The sequence below is a fragment of the Alternaria incomplexa genome (assembly GCF_024043165.1).
Source record: "Alternaria incomplexa strain BMP 0042 chromosome Unknown scaffold_5, whole genome shotgun sequence".
Classification (NCBI taxonomy): Eukaryota; Fungi; Ascomycota; class Dothideomycetes; order Pleosporales; family Pleosporaceae; genus Alternaria; species Alternaria incomplexa.
The window spans coordinates 575,608-601,181 of record NW_026249854.1 but is presented as its reverse complement, the minus strand read 5'-3'; the positions used below and the strand labels follow the sequence as shown (position 1 = coordinate 601,181).

General features: G+C 53.6%; 7 protein-coding genes across 7 annotated transcripts; 5 read left to right on the top strand and 2 right to left on the bottom strand.

Annotated features, from left to right (window-relative positions):
• Window positions 1-7,789: 7,789 nt before the first annotated feature.
• Window positions 7,790-9,451, top strand: J4E90_004115 (uncharacterized protein; the record flags this gene model as incomplete). Its single annotated transcript, XM_051433681.1, has 2 exons — window positions 7,790-7,797; window positions 7,882-9,451. The coding sequence occupies 2 exons, from the start codon at window positions 7,790-7,792 to the stop codon at window positions 9,449-9,451; spliced, it is 1,578 nt and encodes a 525-aa protein (XP_051292199.1).
• A 1,868-nt stretch (window positions 9,452-11,319) lies between these two features.
• Window positions 11,320-12,503, top strand: J4E90_004114 (uncharacterized protein; the record flags this gene model as incomplete). Its single annotated transcript, XM_051433680.1, has 2 exons — window positions 11,320-11,790; window positions 11,844-12,503. The coding sequence occupies 2 exons, from the start codon at window positions 11,320-11,322 to the stop codon at window positions 12,501-12,503; spliced, it is 1,131 nt and encodes a 376-aa protein (XP_051292198.1).
• A 374-nt stretch (window positions 12,504-12,877) lies between these two features.
• On the bottom strand, window positions 12,878-13,475 carry J4E90_004113 (uncharacterized protein; the record flags this gene model as incomplete). Its single annotated transcript, XM_051433679.1, has 2 exons — window positions 12,878-13,345; window positions 13,410-13,475. The coding sequence occupies 2 exons, from the start codon at window positions 13,473-13,475 to the stop codon at window positions 12,878-12,880; spliced, it is 534 nt and encodes a 177-aa protein (XP_051292197.1).
• A 417-nt stretch (window positions 13,476-13,892) lies between these two features.
• On the top strand, window positions 13,893-14,313 carry J4E90_004112 (uncharacterized protein; the record flags this gene model as incomplete). Its single annotated transcript, XM_051433678.1, has 2 exons — window positions 13,893-13,955; window positions 14,008-14,313. The coding sequence occupies 2 exons, from the start codon at window positions 13,893-13,895 to the stop codon at window positions 14,311-14,313; spliced, it is 369 nt and encodes a 122-aa protein (XP_051292196.1).
• A 729-nt stretch (window positions 14,314-15,042) lies between these two features.
• J4E90_004111 (uncharacterized protein) lies at window positions 15,043-19,362 on the bottom strand (the record flags this gene model as incomplete). Its single annotated transcript, XM_051433677.1, has 3 exons — window positions 15,043-18,960; window positions 19,103-19,145; window positions 19,241-19,362. 3 exons carry the CDS (start codon window positions 19,360-19,362, stop codon window positions 15,043-15,045), a joined length of 4,083 nt encoding a protein of 1,360 aa, XP_051292195.1.
• Window positions 19,363-21,306: 1,944 nt separating this feature from the next.
• On the top strand, window positions 21,307-22,566 carry J4E90_004110 (uncharacterized protein; the record flags this gene model as incomplete). The annotated part of the gene is made up of 1 exon (XM_051433676.1): window positions 21,307-22,566. One exon carries the CDS (start codon window positions 21,307-21,309, stop codon window positions 22,564-22,566), a length of 1,260 nt encoding a protein of 419 aa, XP_051292194.1.
• Window positions 22,567-23,428: 862 nt separating this feature from the next.
• Window positions 23,429-25,365, top strand: J4E90_004109 (uncharacterized protein; the record flags this gene model as incomplete). Its single annotated transcript, XM_051433675.1, has 3 exons — window positions 23,429-23,708; window positions 23,760-25,037; window positions 25,094-25,365. 3 exons carry the CDS (start codon window positions 23,429-23,431, stop codon window positions 25,363-25,365), a joined length of 1,830 nt encoding a protein of 609 aa, XP_051292193.1.
• Between the last annotated feature and the right edge of the window lie 209 nt (window positions 25,366-25,574).

Sequence of the window (25,574 nt, the reverse complement as noted above, 5' to 3'; positions counted from 1 at the left end):
CGCGTACCCACAATTGCACATCGTCCCACGCCATTGAACAATCCGATGTATGCAGGAAACTCCCAAGGGTTGTGTCGTGGTGCTCCATCGTTACAGTGGTTGAGGGACGCCCTCAACTATAGCCAGCCGCCGTCAGCATGGCTTGAGGCGTTGTTTCAGGCGCCCAGCAGCCCGCGGCTGCAGTTAACAGGCACCCGCTCCTTCAGACGCTCGCCCTTTACGCTTGCCTCACAAACTTCGCGTAGTCTGCTTCTTACTAAGACATGTTCTGCTTCTGTTGATCATTCTCGTTGATATCTTCCCCGAAGGTTCCCGTTTCCTGGGGTAATGCGCGTTGCGCATAGCGCGTACTGTACAACAACGCCCCGTGTTGATTAACATGTTTTGGGATGGGGCGAAATCTTGCAGATCTTCCTATACTTGAAGACGTCAGCCCTACTCCCTACTGCGCTGCTCATCCCAAGACGTCAGCTTAGCAGGAAATACCATGTCGTTGCCGATTCCTAATTCCCAATGGCAGGGCTGGGACACACATCGGCAACAGCAGTCGCCGCCGCAACAGCCAGTGTACCCATACAACCGATACTCGCAGGCCTCTTCGCCCAACCACTCATACTATGGACACTATGCACCTGCGCCAGCATCATATATTCAACCACACTACAGCGAAGATGCGCCAGCGCCTTTCATCGCAGAGCTGCCAGCACCTTTGCCTCCAGCTCCACCAACTACGACGTCTGAGGAGCAATTGAAGCAAGATGAGCTGCTCGCGCATAGGATGCAGCATTTGGAGGTGGAAGGGGTTCGAAAGAGATCGCTCAGTGCAGTAAGCCAACAGGAACGCCCTGCCAGTATGATGCCACCCAGCTCACAGCGTCTGTCACCACTCCTACATCAACAGCGATCCGCGCAGGCTTTGCGATTACATTCAAAAAGCGTTTCATCCTTTGTCGACCAGAAACCAGGAAACATGGCACCAGTGACCACCCAGCTTGCGCCTCTACCTCTAGCGCATCAACACTCTGCACAAACGCTTCGACCTCATTCGAGAAGTGTCGGAGCGGCCGCCGAACCATGGAGTCCTGGATCGTTCGAACAAGCGCGAGATCCAAATCTGTTCAGCACCTTACCGGAAGTGGTTGTAGAGCAGCATCTGGATAAAGATCTCGAGTCACCGCTTGAGAATTTACCAATTCCAGTCTTGCTGGATCAACAGCCCATTGAACGCCTGCAACAGCCTATTAGACACCCATCAGTCGCACTAGAATCAATGTCGTTGCCAGGGTATCTCGAGCAGTACCGCCAAGCACCGTATCCGCCTCAGTGGAACCTTCCACCCGTTGTCTCTACACTGCATGCTTACCAGGAAAGCAAACGGTCATCCGGGTCCAGCTGGCTGGACACGCCAGAGTCGTGTGCATGGCGAACAATACGCCCCTCTGAACATGCACATAATCCTGTTCCACCGGCGTTTACATTCAAATTCAAAAGCACGACTGGTAGCTTCCGTAGTCCCAAATTCTCGTGGACAATGACATGCCCCGAGGAGCCGACAGAGTCAGGAAAGAAGGTACCGAAATCACAGCAGACCGCATGGTCTTACGAATTAAAGCTGGACCCCAGGACCAATTTACGAAAGTCTGAAGTCTTACTCCAAGGTGGCCCAAACGCAAGATCCATTTTGACAACTTACGTGCACGCGCTCAATTACGACTCACTGCGCTTCATCGGTCCAGACGGACGTGCATACATGTGGGTCACAAGCACTAAGGTTTCCTCCATCCACGGTTCCCGCTACGACACGCTGAGACATGCGCTCTTCGCCGCGATAGGGAACAATCCTGATCCGCTGTATGGTGGTATCGTGGCAGATCACTGCTTCTGGGACGGATATGTCGACGCAAGCGGAGGTCATACCCCTGATGAATCTGTCTACATACGTCAGACGACTGTGGAGCCGGCACTTGTCGTAGCGACGTTGCAGGTGATGAAAGAATGGGAAAAACATACACTCAGACAAGAGAAAAGGAAGAATTACAAAGCCTTTTCTGCAGCTGAAGAAGAAGCCCGGAGATGTGAACTTGGAGCCTCTAGCTATTGGCAAACATGAAAGGTCTTACAACACCAGGCGCGCAAGGCCAAGCTTAAATCCTCAACACCTGGTATCAAATTGGTGGAGATTCGCTGAGAAGTTACCGCGACGCGTCAGTGTAGGAAGACTTTCCCAGCCATGTGCTTGGCTCCAGCCTCGTATTGCAATTCATCTGCGCTGGCGTGTAAATACCTCGCACTGCCTTGTTGAGCGGCGTACGAATATGGCTGCCTCGAACTGAAAGCTGCAACAGGATGTGAAAGGAAACACTGGCGCTACCGTGTCTATTCTGCTACCTCACAAGATATTCACGAGCCCGGCTGAGGACGGTTTGAACATGTGGCTCGATGCGCGCGTTCGTGTTAATGTCTTTGCCGAGAGCTTCTTCAAAAGGGTTTGCACTGCGGATGCGGAGCCCTCCGGCCGAAAGGCGACCTTCCAGGCTGGTTTTCGAGCATGGAAACTGATTGCGCATCAAAATATCTTTGATTTGCTTGTATCTAGACTTCAGTTTGTCATCTGCACCAAGACAGCTCAAGAGTATCGCAAGACAATGTGGTGGTACTGATAACAACAACCCTGATATTTTACACAATGCATTTTGAAGACTACACAACGTATATGGTCAATGGAAGTATACGAGATCCTCCTATGTCTTCATATATTCCTTTATCACTCTACGAGACTCGAGAGCTTGCTTGGCCTTCAGACGCCATCAGCACCCTTGCGAACAGAGTACCGTCCTGCACCTGATCCCGTTGATCACTGAAAGCAGGATCTCGAATTTAGCCCCGCGCTGACATCCTGTTACATAAGCCAAATTCCATACCATGAGTTCTTCGGCTGCGCCTCGACATGCAAGCGCCTCTGGTAGACGGCTAACTCCTCCTCGGATTGAAGAACTTTACTTAACTTCGACCTTTGAGTCACTTACACCTTTACGTCAATATACCTCTGCATCCGTTATCGAGGAGACAGAGAATGGAAATGACTACCTCGATGTCTTTGCAGAAGTTACTGACGCCGACGAAGTCTTTGCCGAGCAGTGGGAATCTGGAGCAACCGAGCAGTCTACAACGCCTCCGCTGAAGCGCATCGATTCCTTCGATTTCGTTGCAGGAGGAGTCAATGAGCCATCATCGGTAGCAAAGACCCGGACAATGTCGACCATTGCTACATTGGAGCCAGTCAAAGAAGACAAGCAGCCGGCCTGCGCTTCTTATTGCAGGGCTCCTGCGTATGTGGAGCTGCTCTTCGATGCAGAGACTCCATATGCCAGCGACGAAGATCTAGCCAACCGCAGTATGTTTACTACTGGCTCTTTGCCTGAGATAGCGACGTATCCGCTGATACATCATCAACAACGTTTGCTAACTCCAGATCTTCTCGATACCAGTGATCTAAAACTTCAACCGTCCCTGGCAGTGCATGAATCACACGATCATGTATCAGTAGCCTCCGACTTCAACACTTCTCCGATCTTTCGCGAAGATCGATATACCATGCCTGAGATTCCATGTAACCGTCCAGGCCGGTCTTTGACGCACCCATCCCTGTCGGCTACGGAGGGAGATGTAGCTACTCAGGAGCACTGGCAACTCGAGCACGACCCCGTTCTCCGATATGCTACTAATCATTCATTCCTTCCGGGACGAGATTCTCTTCGTAACATCACCACCTGCTCTTTAACTGTCGAATACGACCGCGATATCGAAGACCTCTATCGCGCAACTGCTTGCTTCCTTGGCGATTGCCATGATGGCGAGTGTACCTGTTTGGACAACAAGAGAGGTACTCGTCGTGTGCCAGGAGAAGATTTCGTTCTCGCTGACAAGTACGATGACTTCAGTCTATCGTCGAGGTATCCCACGGCAAAAGACATTTTTGAGCTCATAGACGAGCTAGTTGATGTGGACATGTTCGACGTGGAAGATGACTTTGGGAACATCACGAAACAACCACCGGTCCTTCTAGACACTTCCTTCACCTCTTCACCAGATATGGACGCCTTTGTCGCATGCGGCCCGCTGCTGTACTCACCTACTTTGGACGATGTCTCAGATGTGTGTGACAAGGACAATGTCTCAGAGACATCGGAGACAAACGAAGAACCAGGTTTGTCACCACCTCGGTACGCTGAAATAGCATATGTCGATGCTGAAACGCACAAATGCGTCGCGTATACCGCTTTGAACCAATTACTATCGATGCAAGAAGACCGACCGCGTCCGGTGATTCACCGAGACATTCCCGATGATGAGGATCACGGCTCAGCTGAGCTGAAGGAACACAGCTGTCTCAATCTAGAAGATCAAGGCCGCAAGTCCCGGATATCGCTACGAGATGACCCTTGTCCGAGCAGATTCTGGTCTGATTTCACATCAGGTATTGGCCAACCACCAGCACCGCCACAGCCCAATCTTCAAAACCAGTCAGCTGTGCGCCAACAGTGTTTACCGTTTGGGCTGTACTCCAGCAATCTGTCTCACCACCAACGTCGCTCTCCACGGCTGACACTTGCTACTCAGCTCGTGCCTGCATCTGAGCCCTTGTCCACGGTCGACGAAGAACAGCTGTCTTGGCCCAGCCCGTCTTCCTCAGAGGACTCTATCGGCTTTGCTGATTACCGGAGGTTTGCGAAACCCCTTGAGGAGCGCCCACAAGGGTTCTCAGATGACGAAGACGAAGAAGGAGGGACCTACGTTGAACATGGCTTAGAGGCGCCAACGATGCCGAGCTTACCTCCACACCTGACATGCGAGGATATGTTCACTGATGTTGTTTGGGACAGCGCACCAGATCTCACACTCACTCAGCCCCATTGCGAACCACACGCAGCAGCTACAACAACCTCGCGTATACCTTCAGCCTCACTTCTCGAAGCGTTCGAGACTGAAGTTCATACTTGTCTCACGTTCATCTTCAGCTGCATGAACGATGGACGCTATGATGAGCTACCAGTTTTGTGCAATGACCTTCACTGGACCTTGTGCGCTCTCGCGCATGATTATCCAGCTATGGCAGTATTGGACAGCCTAGGAGCAGCTGTAGAGATCCTAGCTGAGCGCATAATAGCCTCGACGCCTGCTTCGTAACTTGACACCCTAGAGCGTACGTTGACCTTAGATTACTTACTTTGCATCTTTTAATCTTAATGTAAGCAGCAGAACTGCTAGGAGTTTCCTTGAACGAGATGGATGCGGACGACAGACAGAATGAAGCTGATGTAGGTGCTAAGAGTAGACAATCTGAGCGCCGCCCACCTTTAGTGAATCTTATCAAGTCAACCGTTACTGCCTCTTTTGTGATCAATAAGGACTGCAAAGTTGGAGAAGTATCTGTGCCCCGTGTGTTCGGCATGCTGCAACGGGAGTGACTGTTCTCCGGAATTAGCGAGTGTGCTGTAGCCTCAGGCTGTTGCTTCTGCCTCTTGCGGGGACACCGGACCCGTCGTCATCGCTACCAGCCCAAGTCCTGATAGTGCCAAGCTGCCAAACCAAGCCCTGTACTGAGCCCAACATGCATTAATCTCACAGCTTCGCTGCACCTGGAGATAATAGTGCAGGTTTTACAATGCCTTTATCGCATTCCTACTCTAGTGTGGTGACAGTCTGGCTGTAGTTCCCTCGTGGGAGCTGGGTACCAACGGCCTGTCGCTGTGCGCTGGAAAGTATCGAGACCTGGATCTAGAGCGATAGCCTAGTGTGGCTGGACCACCATCCGATGCTAATAATGGCACTCTTCGGTGGAATGACCATGCTGATGCTCGTATCAGCAAAATATCGCATGACAGTGCGCTGAGTTGACAATGATCACGACATTTTACCCACGCCATGACGAAAACTGCGTCAGACCATATTCCTCTTGCGAACTCGGTGAAGGTACGCTGGTATGAACATCCGGTTTGAGCTTGTGATCAGCAGGATGTTCTCTTCCAACTTCGGTATGGATACAGATGGCCGTCTGGGCAAATCCGCTGTTTCGCCAAATAATTATTGCGAATTTGCATTCGTTGCGATGAAGCTAGTCCTTCTAGCCATGAAGACGAAGTCAAACGTAAATGGCAGCGGGTGTGTTTGCGAACGGCCTATACGGCATCGCTGAGGCGCCAGACAAGGTCCGCCGGTGCATTCGAATGTTCTGGTAACAGAAGTACCGAAATCTTGATCGTGCTCCCAGCTCAATCAAGGAACAACCGAAGACTCTGGGGCCTACATTGACGCCAGATCTTCCGATTCGTTCGTTTTATCGTAGCGTAGTCTGCAGATCTGTGCAGGATTTTGTTGTCTGAGGTACTCTGCTTGCTATGATCTGTGAGAAGCTTGAGAGAAATAAGCTTCCACCAGATTCAACAAAGAGCGGAGGCAAGTCGAGTTGTGGGCACAACCAGCACTAATTCGATGTGTGATGTATGTGGCTGATATGCTATATAGCCGAGCCTTCCTAATAGCCCGGTATATTCCTGGAGGTAGTGATCCTAGTGGCTGTCGATTGGAAAATACGAGTAGCGTAGTGGAGGGGGGAGAGGCATTTGCACAACCCAACGCTTGCATCTCGTGTCAGTGCGCACACGGCTCTACTCGCGCAGAGTACTGCAGGTTCAGTCACATAGCTTCATGGGACGCGGCATAGAACGTTTTCTGCCGCATTCGCTAGTGGGTATGACGGCCGACGCTCATGTGCATAGAGACTTGGGTCAGCGGTGCAACGTTCATGCCAGGTCGGACGCCACAGACCATCAGCGCATTGCTTGTTCTTCGCGTAGATAACCCTGGAGGGTAAAGCCGACATCTCGTAACTGCAAGTCAGCATATGTGGCGTCGCTGGCGATGGAGTAAGGAAGTATTGACTGCGCAATGAGGAAAGGCGATAATACAATACTCATCCGAATCACCGAGGGTCTGTTATCAAAGACCCGATTAGGTATAGCCTCCACGGTGGCTGGTAGTAAACATCTGGAAAATTCAGGCTCCGGCTCGTGGGTCGCCCGAGGCTACGGCCCTGGTGGATCTTCAGGAACGTGGCCGGCTATCTTTGGGAGCGGAACGTGGGTAGCGTAGCAACACCGGCAGTGTCTCCGAATGCGCGAAAGTCGCGAACGGCTGTTGTTGAGGTCTGACGGACGATGGGCTGGACTGAGATGAGGGTGATGCGATACGTGCTCCGGGTGCCGTGAGTGGATGACAGCCCCACGCTAGTCCGGAAACAGCCAAAGCGTGGTGCAGAAATAGCCCACAACGGTCGCTCATCCCGGCAGCGCCGGCATCACTGTGCGGTAGGGCTGTGCCTCTACTCGCTCAACCCCTGCAGGTTTTTCTCGCTGATGCTACTGTCGGGCTGCTCACGCTATCGACAGCTCGTACGTAGAGCGGAGCCCTTCACATGGCGAGATGTTACTTCGTGTTGACAAAGTGGAGACGGCATCGACGTCAGCCATTATGGAAGCGTATAGACTCTGGAGACTACGGTATATAACTTTCGTTCCATCTCAACTATCATACTCATCCACCAACCATCACCTTCGCTTTCCAACAGTTTTCCTACACCAACACTCGCTACGGTGTCCTCACAAAAGCCTTCTAATACTTAATACCATCTCGACAACTTCCGGATCAATCACCTAGGACTCAAATCAGCAATACCATCAAGATGCGTTACTCTTACGTTGCTGCTACCCTCGTCGGCTCGGCCTTGGCCATGCCTCAGTACGGCTACTCAGCGGTTGTCCCCACTGGATACCAGCCTGCACCAACTTCTTCAAAGCCGTATGAAGCAGCATCCACTTCCAGTGCTTACCACGCCTCGACTCCCTCTTCCAAGCCGTACGAAGCGTCCACACCCAGCAGTGAGGTTCACTACCCAGCTAGCACACCGGTCTACGAGGCATCCACCCCTCCCGCTTACAGCGCATCCACTCCTGCCGCAAGCTCATCGGTATACCATGCTTCAACTCCTGTCTACAGCGCGTCTGTCCCCGCCTACAGCGCTTCCAAGCCTGCTGAGAGCTCATCGGTCTACCACGCCTCCACCCCGGTCTACAGCGCGTCGACTCCTGCAGTGAGCTCGTCCGCATACCACGCCTCCACTCCAGTCTACAGCGCTTCTGTCCCCGTCTACAGTGCTTCCAAGCCTGCCGAGAGCACTCCGGTCTACCATGCTTCAACTCCCATCTACAGTGCCTCCAAGCCTGTCTACAGCGCATCTCACCCAGCCTACAGTGCCTCCACCCCCGTCTACCACGCCTCTTCCTACGGAACTGGTTACGTCAAGCCTACTCCTAAGCCTTCATCGGCTGTCGAGTACCCCCACAGCGACATCACGACCACGCTCACCTCCACCCACACAGCTTGGGTGCCATGCAGCACCTCTGTTGGCCACGGAGAGCACTCCAGCGTCATCTACTCAACCTACTTGACCCCAACCTACAACACTGTCACTGTGACATCGACCATCCACGGCTCGAAGCCCACATCTGACATGCCCGTTTATCCAGCTGAGACTCCTTCGGCCCACCAGCCCACTTACCCTGCTGGAACTCCTGAGGCTCCTAAGCCCACGTACTCAGCCGGCACCCCTGAGGCTCCCAAGCCATCCCACCCAGCCGAGACTCACCCCGCTGGAACTCCTGAGGCTCCCAAGCCAACCTACCCAGCAGGCACCCCCGAGGCCCCCAAGCCTACATACCCTGCTGAGACTCACCCCGCTGGGACTCCCGAGGCTCCCAAGCCAACCTACCCTGCTGGTATCCCTCCCGCTCCCCAGTGCCCTGCTCAGGTCACTGTCACCAAGACTGAGCATGTAGTCGAGACCAAGACCGTCACTGTCGGTGGAGCTTATACTCCCGGCCCAGCCCCTTCTGCCTACCCCGAGGGTATGAAGCCATCCACTCCTGCGGAGCACTACTCAGAGGCCCCTAAGCCATCAGAGTCTGGAAAGCCTTACCCAGTCGGCCCCAAGCCTTCAGCTTCCACCAAGCCCTACCCCGTTGGCCCCAAGCCTTCTTCTGAGGTCAAGCCTCCCTACCCTTCCTCCGGTAGCTCGATCCACTACAGTGCTTCGTCCGCGCCTTACCCGATCCACACTCCCTCCTCCTCCAAGGCCTACCCCACCGAGTACCCTACCCCTTCGTCATCCACTAAGGAGTACCCGGCTGCCACCCCCTCTTCCTCCAAGGGCTACCCAGTTGCCACTCCCTCTTCTTCCACCAAGGAGTACCCAGCTGCTACCCCCTCCTCGTCTACTAAGGAGTACCCCGCTGCCACCCCTTCAAGCTCGGCGGCTCACTACCCCGTGAACACTCCTTCGTCCTCGAAGGTGACCCCCCAGCCCACCGGCTACGTCGCCTACCCTCACTACTAAGCTACTCGGGTAGCTTGAGCGGATTCTCTTCACTTATCAAGCAAAGATTTCGGGCGGTCTAGGTGTTTTGACGGCAAAACAATTGCTGTAGCTCTTCTGTCTTGGAGCCTTCATTCCCTCGCCTTGTATAGCTCCAGCGTTTTAGTTCTGCTTTATCATGGTTTTCACGCGTTTGGATTTTCCTCTTCAACTGTTTATATTCAACGAACAACTGGTATAGAATGGTTACGACGGGCACGAGCTTAGTAGTAGTAGACAGAAATTATGACCAACTTTTGTCACTCCTTCAAAAGTGCTTGTTCATCTTTCCCCGTGAGTATTTTGTTAAGTGACTTCGAAGCATGTGCGACACCAACAAACAGCTCTAGCACCCAATGACGTCAGCAAAACTACTCACACAATATTTCTCAGATACTAGCACTGGCTGGCGCAAAAGAGCCAACAACGCGCTTATGCACGTACAATCAATCTATGCAACCCCGTACTCGTGTTGCCAGCGACGTTGCCGCATTCGGCAGTCTTCCCGCGCAATCGATAGTCTATCTCGTATCAGTGCGCGCGAACATTTCTTTCACATCGTCAACCCACGAACATGCATCGTGAAATGCACGCATGATGCTTTCCATCGAATCCTGCGATAAGACACTGCGAGTGACTTCGTATACCTGGATAGGCATAAGACGAATGAGCGGCTTTTGGCGCCAACATTGCTTATAACTTGCTCAACAAGGAAGCTTCATTGTTGAGAGACCTTCTCCTCTAGTTGACAGAAGTGGATGACTGCATGCGATGGCCTGGACGAACACTGTTCGTTGTCACCGGCTGTCACAAAGACTTGTATGTGCTAGGGTGTAGCCAATACTCGCTGAAGTTTATCGGCTGGACGGCAAGTCTAGACAGACCCAACAAGTGTACTAGTAAAGAACACACTAGGAGACGGCTTGAATTTATCTTTTCTTCAGCGATCAAGATAGGCAGAAGGATCGAGGGTCATCAGTAGAAGACCTTCGTAGAGTGATGGCTTACGGCAGAAAGTAGAGAGGATGGCGCACTGAACGCCGTCGAGCGCGATAAGTGTTTGAGATGACTGGTAGAAGGGAGATGTAGTTGCTTTGAGGCATTGGACTGGAATAATTGACCAGTCATCGTTTGGCTCATCCCCGTTCTTTCCGTCTCTTGCAAACTTAATACCAATGACACTGATGATGCCTACAAGCTTCCATCAGACGATAGATATGATGATTCCAGGTGGAAGTCTCCCACAAAGGGCGATCAACCATACCTCAGGTCGACGTCCTTTCGCGTCTTCGATCCTAGACATGTAAAAGAGCTAGAGATATCATCGAAATAGTGGTCCGTAAGTCCATGAGGATGCGACCAGTTGTGGTTTTGTTATACCGAGCGTGAGATGCTACGTCCAAGAAACAAACCAGAAAACTCGGCTTGCACAGTCATTCTGGTGGGAGCAAAGCGTTCACGTTCTGGATTATGGCGCGGAGATTGTGGTAAATTGATGGGCGACGAAGACTTTTCGATTGGGGAACCATCCCTATGGCAGGGTTCATGTGATCATATCGTCGCTCCGAGATCAAAATAACCCAGTGGATTCGTTGACACACATACAAAAGTAGTTGTGAGGTGACTGCCCGAATGTCGCAAGGCTGAACTTGTGACGATGAGTGCTGCAACGAGGGCCTTCCATGTCGCCCGTGCGTCATCGCCACGATTTCCCCAGCCTCCGTTAGCGCCTTTTCGTCGCATCGTCACCGTTTCGACGCGCCAGATGTCGCCCTGAAGTGCGCAAATCCGGCGCGTCCATCTAGCGCAACCGCAGAACCAGCGCGAACATATCACGACACGCTCGAAACATGGATGATCCATCTTCACAACTCCACCTCGAGATTCGCGACGCCGTCGTTCGCGCGCTCGCAACGCGCCGGCCCATCCTCCACCACCTGAACGCCGACTCGTCTTGGCTGCTTCAGATACCGCGTCCAGCGAACGCCGTCAAACACGGGAGCCGGGTATACTACAATGTTTTAATAGATCCATGGTTCGTCGGTGGACAGAGCGATGTCGCGAAATGGTTCAGCCAGCAATTCCACGCGACGGAGAGCGCCGTGAAGAGTATTGCCGAGGTGGAGGAGTTGGCACGACAGGTCGAAATAATGGCTGGAGGACTGCGACTAGGCAGAGGAAGAAGCAAAAAGAGGAAGGTGGAAGAGGTGGATGAGGAGAGTTATGTGGACTGTGTGGCTGTTAGCCATGAATTCACCGACCACTGCCATAAAGAGACGCTTTTAGAGGTTCATCGTGATGTGCCTGTGCTCGCGACAGAGGTATATTCTCATGCGACATGATCAAGGGTAATAGGAGCTGACAAGTACCGCAGCAAGCCGCCAACCTAATATCCTCTTGGAACCACTTCCGCACAGTAATCACAACACCCACCTTCGCCGACCATTCTGACTGGCACGACTACAGTCTCTCGCCGCTCCCCTCATGGCTCAGCATATCGCGCCTCACAGCGTCCGGAGACTCTCTCTACCTCCACTCCGCGCTCCTAATAACCTTCGCCACGCATCCCTTCCTGTCGACAGCGACGCCTAAAAAGCGTCTCTCTACACTCAGTATAAATGGCGATGGAGCGGAAGAACTATCGTCTAACATCAACGGCGAAGAAGCCGAATGTGTAATATATACACCACACGGCATCCCCCACGAAGCCCTCAGCCCAATTGCCACAGCCGACCCACCACTACATACCCTCGCTTTCCTACACGGCCTCCACGATGTCTCTATATCCTCAGCCCAGCAGCTCAATCTCGGAGCGAAGAACGGCATCCTCGCCCAACGCACACTCCGGGCAAAGTACTGGGTCGCAACACATGACGAGGTGAAAAAAGGAGGAGGCCTGATAAGTTGGTTCCTCCGCCGAAAGATGTGGACAGTGGAAGATGCGTTGAAAGAAGCAAGAGCACAAGACGGGGACGTCTTTGAAGATGTGCACTTTCAGGGTATGAAGAATGGTGAGAGTAGGGTTTTGGAGTAATATGAGCCGTTTTTTTCAGAGGGAAGGCGAATATTGGCTGTAAGTAATTTGTTTTGGTCCCGAGTATATACCCAATTTCGCGAAGCAGGGCCGAATCAAAGGCATTTTCCAGATCATCGACGTATGCAACACACTCGCAGTACTCTTCTACGTCAACCTAGGGGAAAGTTGAACAGGTCTGCAGCCTACGTTACTGTAGTTACAGCCTACATCAACATAAAAACATGCAAAGTAAGCGATCTAACGTCGATGTAGGCTCTAGACCTGTTCGATATTTTTCTTGTATGAGGTGCTACACACGCTCCTAATACCGCACGAAGACAAAGCTACTTAAACATAGTAATACCATCGTTGTGAGTAACAGATTCAGCTGCTCACTCGATGCTAGGCAAAGTATCATCGCACTTGACGAGCCTGGAACAACTTCCTGATCCCCCAACACACTCATAGTATTTATCGCATGAATTACATCCGGGGTGCTCAGCCTTGCACTCATCGTCCTCTGTACAGGTCCACATTCGGCAGTTGTTCTCCTGCTTCTTCAACAGCGAACTGGTATGCGGTACAGTAACCAAGGCGCTTGGGTCTCGGGGCATGACGTCGCTCGGGACAGCCCACAGCTGTGCTTCAGACGTAACTGCGCGTCCATCGACGCCCGCCCACATTTCACGCGCCTCGGGTGGGTACTTTGCGACGTACTCGGCTAGGTGCCGTGGCGAGAGCTGAACGTAGTCCATGACCGTGTCGTGAGCCGGGTTGAGCCTCCGAAGGACTCCGTCTTGTCCTAGCATGGTCATACCGTTTGTTTCGGTATTGAGAGATCGGAGTACTTCGCGGAGAGACTACAGCGTTTGCTTCAGTACAAGAGTATACGCATGATGAGTGGGTGTTTCTAGATGCACTCACTTGTTCTTGCGTGGCTGTTGAGAAGAGGAAAGTCGCACTGGCGTATATCACAACTGAGAGCTTCATTGCGGGAGTGAGGAGACGAGATGAGCAAGGAAGGAAGACCAAGTAGTTTGGTACAGGAAGTATATCTTCGAGTATACATGCCAGCGAACTTGCGAATACTTGTATGACATTGTCTCGTCGCGATCAGGTAGCTACTTGATGCAAACATGCACAAGGTAGTTTAGCCGTACTGCCATATACGTCATACTCAGCAAGAAAGTAAGCACTGCCCACATAAAGCCAATACATTCCCCTCGTTTGTGCGCCTGTGCCGCAATAACTTCAACTCGCAGCCTAGAACTTCTTCGTAAGGTCAGCATTACACTGGCATTAGCCTGATTACCGTTGTTCACGCAGGCTATAATACATACATGCACAGCAACGCCCCTCATCTCTGCGTTCAACAGCATCGATAAACTTACATACCTAGGTACCAGCATGTCTGCACCACAACCTCATTCACCCCCGCAGGTACAAGGTTCATCATCGCCTGAACAGAGCGTAGGCCAATCAACCAGATGTTCAACACAGGCAAACCTAACCCTATCCATAGAAGACCGGCGTCCACGAACCGAGCCCTGCAGACCCGTCCAAGGCCAGAGCTGCGCTCGCCGAGTTCTCCGCAACGATGAAGCGCCCAGCAGATCTCAAGTGCTTCCGCCAAATAGGCTGTGACGGCATCTGCAGGACCCTCCGTAGGGTGCCAGCACCGGATGACGAGCCAAATGGCATAGAGGTCTATGATGCACAGCCCATGTCACCGTTCCTGTTGAAGGCGTACCTTGATCGACACGACTGGAGTCAGACGACTGAAGATCGCTTTCGTGGCGTGGACGGCAGGAATACGCCGAAAGAGTAAGCGTTGTTGTATGATGTGGCAATAAGCTGATATCTTCTCTAGACAATGGTTTAATCCACTCCCTGGTGTCTTACCACCTCCAAGTACGAAGAACGAGCGTATGGCAGAGAGAGATCGATTCAACGAGGAACGAAGAATCCTGGAAGAGAAAATAGCGAAAGGGGAAGTGGAGGCAGAGGACCCGGGGCCAGCTTGCGGGGCTGTGCGAAGCAACTATGATCTGAGTCCACGGTAGTGGTTACCCCCTCAGTCAGTGGAAGCACCACAGTTACACGTAGTCATGCACGTGAACGTCCCAAAAATGTGTTCAAAAGATAGCGCGACTAATGCGCTGATGCATATTAAGGAAGAAGGCTCATAGTATACTACATGAAGATCAAGATCCCATTTTTCCATCCATCGTCGCTTCGCATAAAAGAAAACAAATCAAGAGGGGCTCCTTGCCACCAACGCCATTACTATGCAATGCTCATCTCTCTGTGATGATGTTCCAACAAGCCCGAAGTAAAGGGGGAATGAAGAAGGTAGTCGCTGGGGGAAAAACAAACAATGTCGCCAATCTTGTGGGAATATATAGGTACACGTGTATGGAGGTGTCAACGGAAACAGGGGTAAGGTGAACAAACAAATGCAAACAAAGTGATCGAATCCGTGGATGCAGGTGATGAGCTAGACGCTCAACCCCACGGTTCGTAGAATGGGTATGAATGTCGACATGGACAAGGTCGCTTACTGCGATTTAGGTACACACTCTGTGTACTTCGCTGCGAGTTCCTGTGCGATCTCAGGCGTCTTGACTGCGTAAAGAACAGACTGGAGTCCGCCTTCCTTGGCAGGCTTGGTCGCCATGACCATCTTCTTGCTACCGCCAGTGACGGTGGCAGGCAGCGCAGGTAGGATCTGGTAGTTGACTGGGGTGGCACCGCTGGGGATGCGCACTCGCACAGAGCATTTGCCCGTCTGTTTGTCCTTGAGGATCCAGAGCGGGCCCTTTGCTATGTTCGTCCAGCCCTTCTCTCCCTCCTGGTGTTTGGCGAGTACGACTTCAGTGTGGAAGACAATGTCGTAAGTGTTGAGCTCATCCTCAGTCAACTTGGTCAAGTCAATCTGTTCTTGCTTGCCGCCCTCTTCGTCATCTTCTGCTGCAGACGCGGCACTGGTATCGCCAGCTTCAGAGAGAGGCGTGTTTGCGCGCGAAGAGAATACAGACGAGGTCACAGAGTTACCACCGGATGGAGCGAAAAGCGAAGATCCACCTGTGGACGGGGCGAAATTGAAGATCGAGCTGGGTGGTGGTTTCGCCGGCGTTGTGGAGAACTCGCCAGCACCAGGCGTAGCAGGCTGGAAGTTAAATTTAGGTGCAGTGTCCTTCTTCTCAGTAGCAGGAGCTCCGCCAAACTTGATCGGAGTACCCGCCTTGAAAGTCTGATCGCCGGCAAACGTGTCGGTCTTCGGCGGCGCGGTCTTGGATGCAGCACCGAAATCGAAGAACTGGAAAGGTTTGTTGGAAGGAGTTGTAGTACCGTTACTCTGTCCAAACAGAGAAGAGGCGCCACTGTTCTCCTTCTCTGCCTCGGAATCATTATCCCTGGTGATCCTTGAGAACAAGCTGCCCTTGGAACTTGACTCCTGCTGATTGTGCTGTTGGGTATCTTCGGATTCGGTCTCCGATGCATCGACCGAGCGCTTCGGAGGCGAAGGCGGCTCTGCTGACCCAGCATTGTCTTGTTGTTGGTCGTCGTCATCCGACTCTTCCTGGTTGCTGGAAGAAGGACCTGATAGGTGGCCGAAGATATTGGGGGATGATGCTTGCGACGTGGAGGCGTTGAAAACCGATTGACTGCCTGTAGACGGCGCCGGGCTGGGAGCTTTGGGAGTGGAAACTCCGCTCTTAGGCTTCAAAAGTCCAGTGAACGGGTTCCCCTTGGGTGAAGTACTTCCAGAAGTACTACCAGGTAACACGAATTTGGTCGAGGCAGCAATCTCCTTCTCCTTGGCGAGACGGTCAGCCTCAGCCTTGTCGTACCTGGCAGACCACTCCTCCTTGGTCTCATCATCTGAGTCGTAGTCCTCATCCATAGCCTTCCTCTTGCGTTCTGCGGCGAGTTCCTCGTAAGTCTTCGCGGTCTTAGTGAACTGAGCCATAAAGCCGCCTGCCGGAGCACTGCCGAAGTTTGGCTTGAAACCAGCAGAACCTGATGTACTGGTGGAGGAAGCACCGAAGCTTGGCTTGAAGCCAGACGAGGCTGCCGAAGTTTCTGCACCGTTAGTGGTGGGAACTGAGGGCTTGAAACCGAAACCGGGAGTCGATGCAGCTGGCTGCGAGGGCTCGGTGGCGGACTTTTCAGCTGTCTTTGGGGCGAACAGGCTTGTCGATGACGCTGGCGCAGGTGTAGAGGGCTTGTTTCCGATCGCCTTGGCAAACATGTTTGATGTCGCCGTGGCTGGGGCACTGAGCTTCGGTGTAGAAGCCGAGAGCTGCGGAGTCGGACCAGCAGATGCTTCCGTCGCACGAGCTCGCTTGGAAGGGGATGGATCGCGGACTTCGTGGCTGTCATCGTTGACCTTGCGCTTCGTGGACAAGCTTGATTCATTGCCGGTGATACCTCGTCCGGCTGCACGTTGCTTCTTCACGTTGTCGATCTTCTTCTTAATGTCGACCGCATGCTGGTAGTGCCAAAGCGACACGCTTGACCAGTCTGCCGTGGGAGGAAGGTTGCTCAGCTGTTGTCGGTACTTTTCGTTCAACATTTGCAGTTGAGCAGTCAGATCGGATATCTGCTTCAGTAGGCCATCGCTGCTCTGCGCGCGAACGGCACCTGGAACAGCCCAGTCTTTGGGAACGTGCACCTTGGGAACCTTGGGCATCTCAGATGCCTGCGATTCTCCCCTCGAATCGGAGGTAGTACTGTTGAAGATCGATGTGGCCGGCGCAGGGGAGGGTTGCGAGGGTTCCTTCGAAGCGCTGAACAAGTTGGGACGATCTGTCGAAGGTTTGGGCAAAGAGGCAAAGGGGTTGGAAGCCTCAGGTGCAGCCTTGGGTGTTTCTGATGCCGATGTCGATGCAGGGGGGAAGCTTGACTGTGGCTTTTTGAACAAATTGTTGGAATTGTTGCTCTCGGGCTGGAACGTTTGGGAGAAGAGGCCAGAGCTGGTTTTGGGTTGAGCAGCAGTGAACATGCCCCCTTGAGACTTCTCCACGTCGGTTGTCTTCGCTGGCTGTGGTGTGCTGAACGGCTGGAATAGACTTGACTTTGGCGCTTCGGGAGCCTTCACTGTTGCTGCGCCCGCATCCTTGTTGGCACCAAATATGCTGAAACCTGAACTGCTTCCTGTAGTGGTAGGTGTGTCGGCTGGCTTGGGAAGTGCCGCGAACGGGTTGGACTTGGGGGTATCGGCAGAAAGGCTGCTGCCAGACTCTTCAGGCTTCTTGAGGCTGCTGAACAGGTTCGTTGGTGCAGCTGCTCCAGAAGACGTGTTCTCGGCGGTCGGGAGGTTTGCGAACGGATTGCTGGACGGAGCAGAACCAAAGAGGTTTGTTGGAGGGGCGCTTGACGTCGTGCTGTTAGACTTCTGCGCATTCGCGCCGAAGTTGAATAGATTCGACGCAGGAGCGGTGGCCGTAGCATTTGGCGTGCCTTGCGCGCTCGTACCCAAGCCTCCAAAGAAGTTGTTCTGCTTGGGCGTTTCCGAGGTACCCTCCGTCTTCTGTGCGTTGGAACCGAAACCACCAAACATGTTGTTTTGGGGCGCAGCCGCCTGCTTGGAGGCATCTTCCTTCTGCGCATTGGCACCAAAGCCGCCGAACGTGCTTGGTTGTGAAGGCGCCGTAGACTGTGTTGAGTTGCCAAATCCGCTGAAGATACCGCTCGTCGCCGGCGTACTCGCGGTGTTCGAGGCTGTGGTCGTTGCGGCGCCGAACGTGAAGGGTGTGGATGCGGGAGCGGCGGTGCTCGTAGCGTTTGGGGCGCCGCTGGTGGTGCCAAACATGCCACCGGGGGCAGCATTCGATGTGCCAAACATACCACCTGAGGTCGCAGCGCTAGATGTACCAAACATTCCGCCGGAAGAAGCGGCGGTGGATGTACCGAACATACCTCCTGATGATGGTGCAGCGCTCGACGTTCCAAACATGCCTCCAGTAGGCGCAGCGCTGGACGACCCAAACATACCGCCTGTGGGAGCTGAACTGGTAGTACCGAACATACCGCCTGATGAGGCTGCGCTTGTGGTGTTGTTCTGGCCTAGGCCGCCAAACGGATTACTTTGCGCCTGGTCGTTGTTGCCGAACATGGACGATCCCCCAAATGCGGGCGCAGGCGTGCTGCCATTGGTCGCGGGTCCCGAGTTGGCCGTCGCGAATGGGTTTGCACCTCCAGCTGTGAAGTTGAAGCCCGCAGACGAGGGCGGTGTAGGGTTGAAGCCTGTGCCCTGGTTGCTTCCTCCGAACGCTGGAAAAGACGAGGCAGCGAAGTTGTTGCTCGGGGCAGCGGACTGCGCGGGTGGGAAGCTGTTGGTCGCGCCGCCGCCGAAGGCATTGCCGCCACCGAAGCCGTTCGCGCCGTTGCTCGCGGGGGCGGGTGTTGAGGCGCCGAAGCCAAAGGCGTTTTGTTGTGGTGCGCCAAAGTTCGCGCTCTGTGATAGACCCTGGTGAGCGCGTGCGTTAGCAAAGGCCTGCATCCTGCGTTGCAACTCGCGTCGCCCTTTCGGGGTGTGGCGGGTGGTCGACATGCTTGCGCAGCCGTCGAGGGTGCGGTGGGGAGTGTGGTGTTGTGGTTAGGGTACTCACGGAGGTGGCGCCTGCTGGTCGTCGGGCTTTCGCGGTCTTGATTCTGGGGGACAAAGAGTCAGCACGCGACGGACAAAGCGCATCGTGACTAGAGAGGTCTGGGATAGACTCCAACGATGACTGGTGAAGGTGACTTACTTGCGGGCTGCCAGCTGTGCTGCCGTCGCCTTCTGGGGCACATCCGCGACTTCATCGCGATCGTCGTAGGGGTTTTCGGGCCTCCCCTGGTCAAAAATGTTGCCCCGCTTATTGGACGACATGGTCGCGATCACTCGAGGAGTCTGAAAGTGATGGATGCGGTCGGTGGCTGGTTGGGATGGTTATAACTCCATGGGACGCGCGTGGTGGATGAAGATGGTGCTGAGATGTTTTTGATGTTGGTAGGGAAGTTGCGACCCGTGCTCGACGTCAGGGTGGGCCTTGTCCATTGCCCAGCAACGCCAGGACTTTCTCTCACCCTGACAGCAAACTAGCCCTGCCAGAGAATAGCAACACCGCATACAAAGGACTGACTATGCGCTTCTACTTCCATGTGCATATTCGCAAACTTTTACCACTACTACATGTTCTCTCACTCACATCCAACGCCTCTTGTCGGGTAAAGCCACAACCTGCCTTGCAGCACTATCGAATACAAATTTTTCGATGAGCCTAAACCAATTCAGATGCTGACTACTCTCGAGCACATTCGTCATCTTCTCGATGCTCGAAACGCGTCCAATATTGTGGCACCGCGTTGAATGTTAGCGCATCGCGTTGTGACACAACTAAGAAAAGAAGGTTGTCAAGAATGCATTACACGCAGCATTTTGACATGAACTCGTTAGTTCATAAGGCGTCTTTCCTCGTGATCGTATCCTACATGGTGACGTCTTTCCAATGTGATACATCGTTGATGGCGGAACGCGTGCTGGATCCCGATATGCGTAGCGTGAAGATTCCAAGGTTTCAAGGTGCATGCTGTGGTGCAAGACCGGCCAGAGGAATCACAGTTCTTGTCCGTATGGGTGTTGTCATACATACTTGACTCTCAAAATCGAGGAATGGTGCACGAATGGTATCGCTTGAAAGTTTTAGAGAGGAGATGGTTGGGCAAGAGTGAGGGGTAAAAGATGTGTTTCATCCCAGCGTGTTTCAGGCGGGCCGCGGTGAACAGCGCGCACGTGAGGAGGTACTCGAGGGCTTTTGTGGGCCAGGCCTTCTCTCGTCACATGCATACTGCGTTGATAACAGCCTTGAATGTCTGATGTGGCTTGGGCTAGGACAAGGATTGGTACTGCGGGGTAAGAGTATCGTGAGATATCAGCCAATTCCACGATGGGCGGAGCACTTGCATGGCTGAGTCGTGCGGGCTATGAGAATCTAGGTCAGCTTCAGCTTTGCAGCATCTCCGCGCCTCGAATCGACTCGTGGCCTCTAGTGATGAAGTGCTGTGCGTTCTGAGCTGCTGTGCCACTAGATTGCGCGGTGTTGATGGCGCGACGGGGCATACGGGGCGGGGCGAAAGAGGAGCGAGATGGAGGTAGCGGTACGGAAAGCGATGAGGCATATCGTCGGACGGCACGGTAGCACTCTATTCCGTGGCTCACGAGCGGTGAGGCTCTCCCAGCCAGTCATATTGCTATCTCGTTCCAAGCAGGCGGCGATTCCGCTTCAGCCGGTCTCCTCTCCTAGGTGTACCTCCACCATCCTGCATCTACTAGACAAGACGCTCACAGCAGCGAGCGCATATAAGCACCCAGGCCCCTAAACGCCGTGGGCGTCTGCGTCTCGAGGTGATGCTCCTCTTATCACCCCCGGCAACATAAATCTCTCACCTACTCTCCCACCGCCTAGCCGTCTAGGCGCTTAGAGCTGGGGCCGGCTGCCTTGATCTGAGCGTTCGCAGCTAGTCGGACCAGTCCATGGGTTCCAGCAACCAAGGAACCAAGGAAGCGTCTGTCGGCTAGAGAGGAAACCGCCGTCTTGTCTACGCCATCGCTACCCCGGATCCCGCGCACGAGTTGACACCTTCGTTTCGTCACCATTTTGTGGGCGCTTGACAGCCGCGGAACCATCGGAAGATTGCCGCCAGTCCTGGTCCTGACGTTGGCTTGGTGATATGCTATTGCGTGCAACAACCACCTGCGCCGATCTCTCCTGGTCTACTTACAGCGTACTTTGACATGCGCCGATAACACGCGCGAGCACTCACTCCGCCCACAATGTCCAACCGGCATGCGCGTCTCCATAAACGAGGCTACTCAGCCTCTGCTGTTTCCAGTCCGCGCCCTCTGAGCCCCGTTGCTGACTACGACGTCGTTACCTTTAACCGTTCAGACACGCCCAAGGTCTACGAAGAGTCTTGGATAGAGACACAACGCCCCATGCCGTCTGCGACTTCCTCCCACCAGCTCAAGATCAAGCCTTACCTGCGCAAGCTCTCGTCCAAGGAGACCAGCGGGCTCGATCTATCACGCCCTGCTGCCGAGAACGACCTCACCGGTCTGGGTATATCAGAATATGGCGCCCACTCACGGTCCATATCCGATGTTTCTTTTTCGCCCGTCAACGGCCGCCACAGACACAATCGCTCCACCTCCAACACCTCGCAGTTCTCCTCGTCGTCTGGTCTGCAGCGGCCGACGCCACTGCCTGCCATCCGCCAGACTCCGCAGCCGTACACACCGCCAATAGCCCACTCGTCGCCGCCATCAATTCTCGGGAGCGAGCACGAGGGCGATGATATCATGTCGGGCGACGAGTTCCGCTTGAGACAAAACGCGTATGAACCCGCGCGCAGATCCGGTTCCATCTCCTCGGCACAGGGAACATCCCTACGCATCCACACCAACAACTCGTCCACCCGCCTCGCTGGCAGCTACTCCCAGTCGTCCGTCTCGCTCACCTCTCCGATTGCCCAACCCAGGGCGCGTGGTGACACGCTCAAGTCCATCGACACCACCTCGCCCAGTTCGCGTACCTCCTTCGATCAGACCTACCGCTTTATCCGCGGCGGTCGTGACTCCCCCGTAGACCCCGCCTCGAGAGCTGCCTCCATTCGTGCTGCGCGACAGAAGTTCGAGGAGGAGCAGCGAGCCAAGGAGCGAAAGTACGAAAAGGTGGCACACAAGCAGCAGGAACGCGACTACCGCAAGCAGCAGAAGAAGGAGGATCACCAACGTCGCAAGTCAGAGACGCTCGACCGATCAGAGATAAACCGCACGCGTACTGTGTCCACCGACTATGAGAAGACGCCACGACCCTCGATAGCCGGACGCCCTTCAGTGGGTGGACGCCAATATTCAGACCACCGTGAGGCGCACTCCAACTCGCTGCCAAAGCTTGTGGCAACCGTCGACCCCGAGAAAGCAGCCGTCTTTTCCTCTACGCCCAAAGTCACCAAAAGCCGAGCCGCGAAGGGTACGTGGCAGCGTTTCGTAATCTGGCTCAAGACTCGACTGCTGCGCATGTCTGGAAAGTAGGCCGCATGCACCGCCACAGACACGCGCAGCGGATGTAGACAGCCTAGCCGCGTAAGCAGTCGCCTTGGGTGCCACCCCACTACCTCTAACCCCGATGCCCTACACACCCCTCTCACTTGGCCCGACACTTGAGCAGATTGGTTTTGCATCTCATCCTTATACCCCATTCTTTCTTGCATATATTCTTTCGTGTTTTTAGCATGGCGTTTGGTTTGGGATCACGGCCTTTTTCATGATATATGCTCCTCCCATGCTTATGCTATACATCTTGCGAGCATCTTCAGAGACTTAGCATTCTTCCTTTAGGCGCATTGGTAGAGACCTGCTTTGTTTACTTGCTTTTCATCATATCTTACACACTCATCACTTGGACATGCACTGGCGTTGGATACGCTCTGGGTACCTCTCTCAAGGCCGGCACCATGTGTCTGGCGGCGTTGCGAGAATTTGGGTACGGCGACTGGGTTTGCTTTCGGTATAACACGCTCTGGTATCGGCCATCGAGCTTCTCAAATGCATTCTATCCTTATCGAATCTTCGTTGACTACATTTGACCTCGGGATGCTTGCTTTTGTTCGGATGTCGTAATTTGACAGACTTACACGTGATGACGCATCTTTTCTGACAGATCCCGATGTCGTGATATCTGCCAGTAATTGCTCAGTATGAGACTACGCATGAACGCTTCTCCACAACCACATAGAATGCTCATCACTGGTTGCGACATGCATAGAGAACTCTTGGCGGTCTCTTAAGTCCGGGATTTACCCGCGCAGCATCATCGTTCAACTCACATGCAAAGCTTTCCCCGCTTTTGTCGCATCGACGCCTACGACATGAATCACCGTCAATTGTAGTCGCAATGCCGCTACGAAGCCTGCCACGAGGCTCATTCGCCGTAAGAGGCGCAACGGGAGGAGCGCTATGGCGGACATGCGGAGCTGGTGCGGGAGTCGGAAGAATAACGCAGAGGCGATGGGCGAGCGAAAGAAAACCGATGGGCAGAGAGGACGAAAAGCCATTCTACCTGCAACTCAATGAGAGTATCTACGAGCGTGTACAGAAAGAGAAGGCCGAGCAGATCCAGATCCAGTCATTACAGCAAAGAACGGCAAGAGGACAATTCTTTGCGACAGTATTTGGTACCAACCGTTCATACACCCCAGTTGTCGCGTATACTAATAGTTGAGTAGCATGTCTTATGACCGCAAGCATCGGCTACTACTATGGCCAGATGATGCCTCCAATCGCAGACACGAGTTCGACCGCACCACTCGAGACCTTCAATCCTCCCAAGCACAATATCTCAGAGGCGAACATGGAAGCAGCCTGGACAGATTTCCGCGATATTGTCGGAAAGGAGAATCTCACACTGGATCCCAACGACCTAGAGTCGCACAGCGGATCATCGTGGTCTTCGCATCCCTCCCAGCCAGGCGATGTGCCATTCTGCGTCGTGAAGCCAGGCAGCACACAAGAAGTTAGTGCGATCATGAAGGTCTGCCATGAACGCAAAATACCAGTCACTCCGTACAGCGGAGGTACAAGCTTAGAGGGTCACTTCGCAGCAACAAAGGGTGGCATATGCATCGACTTCAGTCGCATGGATAAGATCATAAAGCTCCACAAGGGCGACATGGATGTTGTCGTTCAACCAGCAGTGGGCTGGGAACTTCTAAACGAAGAGCTGTCAAAAGAAGGTCTCTTCTTCCCTCCCGACCCAGGTCCAGGGGCAATGATCGGCGGCATGGTCGGGACAGGGTGCTCCGGTACCAACGCATACCGTTATGGCACAATGAAGGACTGGGTCGTGTCGCTCACCGTAGTCCTGGCTGATGGAACTGTCATCAAGACGCGACAACGGCCGCGAAAGTCTTCCGCTGGATACGATCTTACGCGCATGTTCATCGGTAGCGAAGGCACGTTAGGTCTCGTCACAGAAGCCACGCTGAAAGTCATTGTAAAGCCACAGCACACCAGTGTAGCCGTATGCGCTTTCCCATCCATCCGCGCAGCAGCAGATTGCGTCTTCAAAGTCGTTGGCGCTGGCGTACCTATTGCTGCCATTGAGATCCTCGATGATGTTCAGATGCAATGTATCAACGACGCGGGACAGACTTCCAAGACCTGGAAGAATGCCCCCACCCTCTTCTTCAAGTTCGCCGGCACACAGAGCTCCGTCAAGGAACAAATTAGCCAGGTGCAAGGTCTTGCCAAGAAGACCGGATCCGTAAGCTTCGAGTTCGCCAAGTCCGAACAAGAGAAGGAGGACCTATGGCAAGCGCGGAAGGAAGCACTCTGGAGCGTTATGGCCAAGGGCGAGGGCAACCCAGACATGGCTGTCTGGACCACCGACGTCGCCGTCCCGATATCCAAGCTGCCACAAATCATCGAAGAGACCAAGGAGAAGATTCGACAGAGTGGACTACTCGCCAGTATCGTAGGACATGTTGGAGACGGAAACTTCCACTGTAGGTTCATGCGTGCATCCTCATCTTAGGACTCTTTCGCTTACATATCATTCCAGCCATCATCCTCTACAACCGTAACCAGGACTTCGACAAAGCCTCCCACCTCGTCCACGAAATGGTCAAGCGCGCTATCGAACTCGAAGGTACAGCCACAGGTGAACATGGCGTCGGCCTCGTCAAGAGAGACTACCTACCACACGAAGTGGGCCAAACTACTGTGGACGCAATGAGGCAGCTCAAGAAGGCATTCGATCCTCTTTGCTTGCTCAACTGCGACAAGGTTGTTCGGGCGACACTACCCAAGCAGGGTGAAGTCGCGGAGTGGTAAGGCACGCAGTCATGTACGGATACTCTGTGGGAACATAGTTCTTGAGAGGTTTGCATACTCCGCTGTGTATGCGATTATGTATTACTACTTCTTCTCCAGCCTCAGTCATGTGCTTTCTCATACTTGCACACTAAACAAACATCCCATACACCCAATACCCAGGGTTCCTCCACGCTCCATTAAGCCACATTTTCCCCTCTTCATGCTTC